This window comes from Nannobrachium achirus (assembly GCF_963921795.1).
Source record: "Nannobrachium achirus genome assembly, chromosome: 12".
Taxonomy (NCBI): Eukaryota; Metazoa; Chordata; class Actinopteri; order Myctophiformes; family Myctophidae; genus Nannobrachium; species Nannobrachium achirus.
In genome coordinates, this window is record NC_137832.1 from 7,632,945 (window position 1) to 7,641,792 (window position 8,848).

Genomic DNA, 8,848 nt, shown 5'->3' on the forward strand with positions numbered 1-8,848 from the left:
TTCTTGTTCACAAAATGAATAAACCACAGGACACCCACTGGGTGTATTTGTAAGCACTAGAGGCACTGGTAGATTTATTTAATAATAGGTATATTATCTTTGCTACTCAAGAGGCCACAAAACACAGAGCCGTGGCTTTTCAGTTTTAACATTTTAATACACGTTTTAAGGACCAGGACAAAGACTTTTATGATTGGTAAAAACATGTCACAATTTCTTTAAATTAATATGAACTTGACAATGGAAAGTGCTTTGTAAATATGTACCGGTATATACTGTAGAGAAAGAGAGCATGTAAGCTCCATCATTTTGTTATTATTCAGAAAGGGAGAAGAAATAAAAGCATGGAGTAAGGAGGAAACTCAACAATACAAGTGGCACATCAAAGAGAACCTCCAAACAATACAGTTTTTAAAAAACTGTTACTTCAACATTATTTTGGATATATTTAATCATCGTTTCAATCTTGGAGAACATACTGAGAAGAGAAGCCATTTACAGTTCTGTATATTAAAGTAGGCCTATCCAAAGACAACGCTAAAGCTGTGTCTCAGACAGGGTAGTCTCTAGACGGGTTCTCTCTGGGTTTGTGGAGGTCTTGGTCTGAGGCAGCTCTTCAGCCAAGGCTTTCTCCAGCACCTTTAGGACAGACCTGCGGAAAACATCCTTGAAATCCTGACCCATGAACACGTAGAGCAGCGGGTTCAGACAGCTGTTGAGGAGTGCCAGGCCGAGGGCTATGGGCCTCCCGATGTTGAACACATGATTCAGTGTTTCACTGGACTTTGTCGCCAGGACATTCGCAAGCTTAATCAGATACATGATATGAAAGGGAGCCCAGCACAGGAAAAATGCTGTGATAACAGCTGCCATGATTTTGAAGGAACGACCTGATTGGCTGGCCAGCGAGCGATTATTCCTGAGCCGGTAGATGATGACAGAATAGCAGGAGACGATGACAGTGAAAGGGATCATGAATGTTATGAGGGCGTAAGTGATGATCATGACCCCAAATAGCAATGCCCTTAACTGCATCACTTCAGCTGTACTGTAGTTACCGGTTGGCACAAGGTTGTAGTAACACTGGTCCTTACCATAGTCAGAGGGCCGTCTGTCCCTAAAGATGAAGTGAGGGGAGCTGAGAGCCAAGGCCAGCACCCAGACACCCAGACTCACCCAAGATGCCTTTCTGACACTGCGGTTGTTCTGGGCCCACACTGGACACACCACACATACACATCTGTCAACACTGATGATCACCAGCATGTAGATGCTGCCACACATGTTCATGACGAAAACGGTAATATCCAGTTTGCACATGAATGTTCCAAAGGGCCAGTGGTTGTCCAGAGCTGATTCTGTGATTTTCAGGGGCAGGAAGGCTGTAACGATGAAGTCGGCCACAGCGAGGTTGAGGTACCAAATGGTGTTGACGGTTTTCTTCATTTTGAAGCCTGTCATCCAGATGACAGCACTGTTCCCCAACACGCCAAGCACAAAGACCAGGTTGTAAATGACCAGGGTCACGATTGCGATGATCTCCATTGTCCTAAAACTTAAAATAACAAAATAAAGCTTTAATGCCTTGTTATAACACGCCATGTAGCCTATAATACTGAAATGATTTGGAGCCATGGATACCCATACGGTCCCATGCAATTTTACAACATCAACATTTTGTAAGTGATATATTTATTCATGTTTAAATATGTTTTAAAAATCTCCGCATTCTAGATCTAGGTATTAAAGATACCTGTTTCAAAGTGATGAAGAGACGTCAGTCAGAGAAGGTCTTCATTCAAACTGTGATCAGTGAACACTGGAGGATTCTCACCTTATAGCGCCTAATGGGTGTCATAAACATGACGCATAACACACTCGCACGCACAAACACTCTCACAAGCACTAGCCAACTGAAACTCACACAAGACGATGTACGACTTGAGGGTTGTGGTTTCCTCCCTGATAGACACATAGGCACAGTACAATTGAGACAGCGGCCCCACTTTGGGTAAAGGAGAACGGTGTTCTGTACTGCAAGCCAGCCTATAGAATGTCATTGCAATTCAACTGTTGTTAGCCTACTATTAAAATAATCCTACATGAACTAAAGACAGGCCTACACCAGGAACGTGCTGGCCATTGGGAAAAGCGGGACAACTCCCGAACGGCCGGTTCATTCCCGGCCGGTCTAGGCCGGCCATTAGGAGAAAAAAAAATGTCGGCCTTCGTTCCATTTTGGGGGCTGGGCGGCCAAAAAAGTAAATCGTCACTGTCGGGCAGAAACCTCGTATCTCCAAGTTTCAAATGTGTACATTTTTTCGCAAAGCAAAGCCCTGCTTCATCATACAAGGCCGCGGACCCCCCATCAAAATATTTAGTTCCAAGCACCCCCCAGAAGCAAAATTTTAGTTACAAATCTTTGTTTAAAAAATACATACTATATATTAAAAGATTTGCACACATTCGGTGCGGCGCTGTGAGCTTGTATATCTGCTATTTTTCAATAGCTAATGTATAAAATAATGACGGCCCCTCACGCTCTGGCTTGATATGCATATATATTTTATAGCCATATATAGTCGACAATGTGATGTCAGAACATGCCCATATATGGGCATTCCTAGATCCCAGTTGCAAATTAATTATCCTTGTCCGTTTTATGCTCATATATGAAGAACCCTGTCCCAGAGTCATCAATATTAAGGGAATGCCCATCTATGGGCATGTCAGAACATGCCCATATAGGCACTGTTGAGATTGGGTAACTGTTCCGATATACATCACTGGCCAGATGTAGGGCGAGGTCACATGTCGCCCTGAGGCGTCTTACTAGTATAGGCTACTGGTAAACTATATGAGATGTAGGCCTGTACAATGTGGAATCCTGAAGTCAATTTGTGATTACCTGGAGCATTATCAAGAGTTAATACGTGGGAGAACTTCGCCCATTTTCCCTACATTGTCTGTATATACTGTAAAGCCCGGATCAGAGTCTACGGTGGAGAGCTATCCACCGCAAATTTGAGGTGGAAAGCTTTCCACCTCAAGTCAGAAAATAAGTGCAGGCCATCATAGTCACGGCCCACGGTGAAGTCCTTTACCCCGTCTAGACCGGTTCAGGTCGACCAATCAGTGAACGGGGTGTAGAGCCTGTCTGTCTGATAGTAAAAACAGAGAGATGTGTTGGGACTTGCGGTGGAAAGCTCTCCACCGCGAGGAATGATGTAACGTTGTAGTTTCATGACTCAAAAAGACTCGAAAAGACTCCTGGCAAAACAAAACAACTGCAGTGCCATACAATGAAACATTTATAGATACAAGGTTTCTGCCTGACAACAATATCTTGCATTTTCAAGTGGTTTTGCGCTCCAGCGGTCAGTATCTGTGTCTCAATTTCAGCTCCCAAATAGAAATGTGTTTCTAGTCTTTCCTTTCTGTGTGGAGTTTGCATGTTCTAACGAGACACACAACGGTCGCTTGCCAAGGCCAACTAGGACAACCTAGGACAACCTAGGACAACTGTTACCTCAACTGGAACAATAGTTGTACTGCCTCTGAACTCTAGTACTTTCCCAGAGGGTTCCTTGTGGCGTCTTGCTGTGGCACCCTTTTTTTGCTTATTTTTAAAGAAATGTATTCTTGATTTATTTGCACTGACTATGGACACTAATTGTTTGGCCCTATACTATTGGGTTGTGTTGGTAGTATTGAGTACTATTGCTGTGTTGACATAGTGGTGAGATACTTGTGTTGCATTGACTTGGCATTGACTGTTATTCTGAACACTTTTGTTTGGCACTGCATTGTTAAGTTGTGCTTTAAGTATTGCTATTTGTGTGTGACATGACACTTATGAGCGTTGGATTTATTGTGATAGCTCTTTTGACACTTTATGTATGTATTCTTTTTTTATTGTTCCTTGCTTTTTTTGGACTGTTCACAATAGTACTTTTTGTAAGTGATATATTTATTTATGTTAAAATATGTTTTATATATAGCTTTATGTTTTATATAGCGATCACGTCTATACAATAAAGAAAGTAGGCCTAAAACAAAACATTCCTGTTTCAAATTGATGAAGAGAGGTCAGAGAATGTCTTTGTTCAAACTGATCAGTGAACACTGGAAGAGCTCAGAGCGCCTTCTAGCACCTTATGGGTGTCACGTATGACAGCCAAGTTAACCATAGTGGATCTTTGCAGAAAGGTAAAAATAACATTAACAACCATGTGAAATGCATGGGAAGTTTTAATAAGCACATTTAATTTGAATATTTAGCAATTCTGAGGTACTGGTGAGTAGGCGGGCAGTTGCATTTTGGATGTATTGAAGTTTATTGAGGACTTTGGAGGTGGTGCCATGGAGGACCCCACCTCCAAAGTCCTCAATAAACTTCAATACATCCAAAATTCAGCTGCCCGCCTCCTCACCAGTACCCGTACCAGAGACCTCCACTGGCTCCTGATCAAACAAAGAAAGTACCACTAAACAAAGTGATGAAGAGACGTCAGTCAGAGAATGTCTTTGTTCAAACTGAGATCAGTGAACACTGAGGAGTTCAGAGCGCCTTCTAGCACCTTATGGGTGTCCAGAGATGGGCAGTATTTGAAATACATGTATTTGAAATACTTTTTTGTATTTTGTAATTTGTATTTGGCTGGGATGGAAAAAATTGGATGTAATTTGTTTCAAAATACTTTCAGGTCTAGTATTTACTGTATTTGAAATTGAAATACAAAATACTTTTTTAATGTAATTCACAAAGGTTTACCTGTAGGGGGGAAAGACATATTTTCTGGTGGTTCATGTGTGTGTGAGATACAGCCATAGGCTAGCGCTTGACTTTGATTTGCTTCAAATGTAACGTGCGTTGCACATTTCTAATTACACGCGCCAGCAGAGCGTGCAAGTACTGCGTTCGGCTGCGTATGTATGTTGGTAGGTACCGTAGGTACAGTATGTAGCTGTGTGTGTCCCAATGAGGGACCAGCATTTCTGGCAACGCCAGTGATGCCAGTGGTGAGGGCACCTCATGGTGCGCTTTGCTGGCACACAAGTAGGCCATACATGGCGTACTTGTGCACAAGACACAAGTTGGCACCTGGACAGAGTGCAGTTTTAGTTATTATTATAAGGCTGGCACAGCGGTTTTGCAGTCTATGAAGTACTGGTGTAGAGGTAGCTGTGCATTCAGTCTCATGCACAGTTCCTGTCTAGCTTTCAAAGATAACGGTAACTCTTGCCTGCGCTCTCACACACTGTCACACATGGGGTAAACATTTAGGCTGCCTGCTACAAAGGCAAACACCATAGTATGGTTAATTTATTCTTAGAAATTCTGAAAGGCAATTAGTTTAATACTTGGCAATCAATCTATGAAGTTACTAATCATTGCGTCGATTTTTCTAACATTTATTTTCATGTATTTTCAAAATACAAAATACGTATTTGAATCTCAAATACATTTCTCTGGACTGTATTTATATTTTGTATTTTGATACATTTCTTGCCCCAGTATTTGTATTTTGTATCAAAATACTTCAATGTATGTGTTTTCGCCCATCTCTGTGGGTGTCACATACTGTATATGACAGCCAACCATAGTGGATCTTTGCAGAAAGGTCAAAATAACAACCATGTGAAATGAGGAAGTTGCATCTGTTTATTATTAGAAGCGATCAATTAGAAAATGGGTCACTTAACAAAATGAATAAACCACAGGACAACCACTGGGTGTATTTGTAAGCACTAGAGGCACTGGTAGATTTACCAATTCCGAGGCTCCAAGCAAAGCTCAAGTCCCCCCCACCCCACCAACTGTAAAATACTGTGTATCACAAAATTAAGTAACATACTGAAAAAGTGTCTTAAATATGAAGTTCATACGAGTATGAACTTGACAATGGACAGTGCCTTGTAAAATTATGTATAGAGAGAGAGAGAGAGAGCATTTAAGCTCCATCATTTTATTATTCAGAAAGGGAGAAGAAATAAAAGCATGGAGTAAGGAGTAAAGAAACTCAACAATACAAGTGGCACGTCAAAGAGAACCTCCAAACAATACAGTTTTTTTTAACTGTTACATCAACATTATTTTGAATATTTAATCATTGTTTCAATCTTGGAGAACATACTGAGAAGAGAAGCCATTTACAGTTTTGCATATTAAAGTAGGCCTATCCAAAGACAACCCTAAACCTGTGTCTCAGACAAGGCAGTCTCTAGACGGGTTCTCTCTGGGTTTGTGGAAGTGTTGGTCTGAGGTGGCTCTTCAGTGAAGGCTTTCTCCAGCACCTTTAGGACAGACCTGAGGAAAACATCCTTGAAATCCTGACCCATGAACACGTAGAGCAACGGGTTCAGACAGCTGTTGAGGAGTGCCAGGCAGTGGACTATGGGCCACCCGATGTTGAACACATATTGCAGTGTTTCACTGGACGTCAGGACATTCGCAAGCTTAATCAGATACATGATATGAAAGGGAGCCCAGCACAGGAAAAATGTGGTGATAACAGCTGCCATGATTTTGAAGGAGCGACCTGATTGGCTGGCCAGCGAGCGATTATTCCTGAGCCGGTAGATGATGACAGAATAGCAGGAGACGATGACAGTGAAAGGGACCACGAATGCCATGAGGACGTAAGTGATGGTTATGACCCCATATCGAAATGCCCTCAACTGCAACACTTCAGCTGTACTGTAGTTACCGGTGGGTGCAAGGTTGGTGTGACACCAGACCTTATCATAGAGTGGCCGTGTGTCCCTAAAGATGAAGTGAGGGGTGCTGAGAGCCAAGGCCAGCACCCAGACACCCAGACCCACCCAAGACGCCTTCCTGACACTGCGGTTGTTCTGGGCCCACACTGGACACACCACACATACACATCTGTCAACACTGATGATCACCAGGGTGTAGATGCTGGCACACATGTTCATCACGAAAACGGTAATATCCAGTTTGCATATGAATCTTCCAAAAGGCCAGTGGTCGTCCAGAGCTGATTCTGTGATTTGCAGGGGCAGGAAGGCTGTAACGATGAAGTCGGCCACAGCGAGGTTGAGGTACCAAACGGTGTTGACTGTTTTCTTCATTTTGAAGCCCGTCACCCAGATGACAGCACCGTTCCCCAACACGCCAAGCATAAAGATCAGGCTGTAAATGACCAGGTTCACGATTGCGATGATCTCCATTGTCCTAAAACCAAAAATAACAAAATAAACGTTTAATGCCTTGTTATAACACACCATGTGTAATACTGAAAAGATTTGGTGCCAAACAGGGATACCCATACAGTCCCCATGCAACTTTACAACATCAACATTTTCTAAGTGATATATTTATTCATGTTAAAATATGTTTTAAAAAGCTTTACCCTCACCAAGGGCTTCCAACGTAAAAACTACCTTTCAATTGTATTGACTATAATTGTACTGTTCTCCATTTTTGTCTAATAAAATAATCAATCAGTCAATCAATCAATCAATCAATCAATCAATCTCATTCTAGATCATGTCTATACAATAAAAAAAGTCAAATTAAAGATACCTGTTTCAAAGTGATGAAGAGATGTCAGTCAGAGAATGTCTTCGTTCAAACTGTGATCAGTGAACACTGAGGAGCTCAGAGCACCTAGCACCTTATTGTCATAAGCATGATGTATGACACGCACACACACGTACACACACACACGTACACACACACGCACAAACACTCACACATAGCATGGTGACGGATTTCCTTTCTGACACATCCCCATTCCGAACACCAGGTTAACATTCACCAGTGTTGGCAGGTTAGCATTTCACCAAGTTAGAATTCACCAGCGTCAGCAGGTTAGCATTTCACCAGGTTAGAATTCACTAGCGTTAGTTTTACTGAGGTTAGAGTTAAGGTTAGGTTTAGTTGGTTGGAAAGGAGTGCCGATATGTAACCCACAAGCACATGCCAACTGAAACTCACACATAGATAAACTATGAGGATGTACGTGAAAGATTGTCTATGTATAGTTCAGGTGTAGTGACTGACGGGGGGTGAGCAGGTAAAGGTCACGTGTCAGGCTGACCAGGTAATAATGAAGAATGAATGAGGCAGGACACAGAGAGCTACTTTCAGCCTTTGAACGGCATATTTAGTGAAGCCATTGGGGTGTGTGTGGTACACACTAGGCAGGTGTGTGCTGTACAAAGGAAACAGAAATATACAATATTGTGTCAATAAAGATATCCAATAAACTAGTACTGTAAACACATAGCAAATTCAATTCATATTCAAATATCGCAATAAGAAATAAGGAATCAATATTCATAAAGAAATCATTCATATGGTGAAATAATTCATGGTCAAATTATTCCTAATTATCAATCATTTCATGTAATTAATAATTAAAGCATCAAGAGAAAACATGATAAGCTATATTTAAGCAGGATAAACAATTCAGGTTGTATTCATAATTCAATATACATTTGGTAATAAACTCATTAACTCAAATGGAAAATATAACATTAGTTAAGCAGGATAAACCATTACTTTAATCAATCAATCAATCAGTAAATCATGAACCAAAAAGGCAGTAAACATAACTGAAATACATTGCTTATAAATGCAAATACAGTAATCAAATCATAAATAAACGGTTTAATAGTGTGAATGTATTCAGTCAATGAAAGTGCCCATGGCCCATGACTAGGGCTGGCAACTTGACTAGGGCTGGCAACTGGAACAAACAATTGAAGATGCATGCTGTTAGCTGCAGGTCTTTAGCACAGTTAGCCGACATGAAACTCACGTTTGTTTGTGGACGCACACGGTTTGGATGGATTGTTGGTGAAGAATGGATTCAGGAGG

The 8,848-nt window shown here is 41.4% G+C and overlaps 2 protein-coding genes across 2 annotated transcripts; both read right to left on the reverse strand.

The window, feature by feature from the left end:
• Nucleotides 1–537: 537 nt before the first annotated feature.
• LOC308295370 (chemerin-like receptor 1) lies at nt 538–1,545 on the reverse strand (the record flags this gene model as incomplete). Its single annotated transcript, XM_080738425.1, has 2 exons — nt 538–1,217; nt 1,251–1,545. 2 exons carry the CDS (start codon nt 1,543–1,545, stop codon nt 538–540), a joined length of 975 nt encoding a protein of 324 aa, XP_080594551.1.
• A 4,650-nt stretch (nt 1,546–6,195) lies between these two features.
• Nucleotides 6,196–7,194, reverse strand: LOC308295371 (chemerin-like receptor 1; the record flags this gene model as incomplete). The annotated part of the gene is made up of 2 exons (XM_080738426.1): nt 6,196–6,866; nt 6,966–7,194. The coding sequence occupies 2 exons, from the start codon at nt 7,192–7,194 to the stop codon at nt 6,196–6,198; spliced, it is 900 nt and encodes a 299-aa protein (XP_080594552.1).
• Between the last annotated feature and the right edge of the window lie 1,654 nt (nt 7,195–8,848).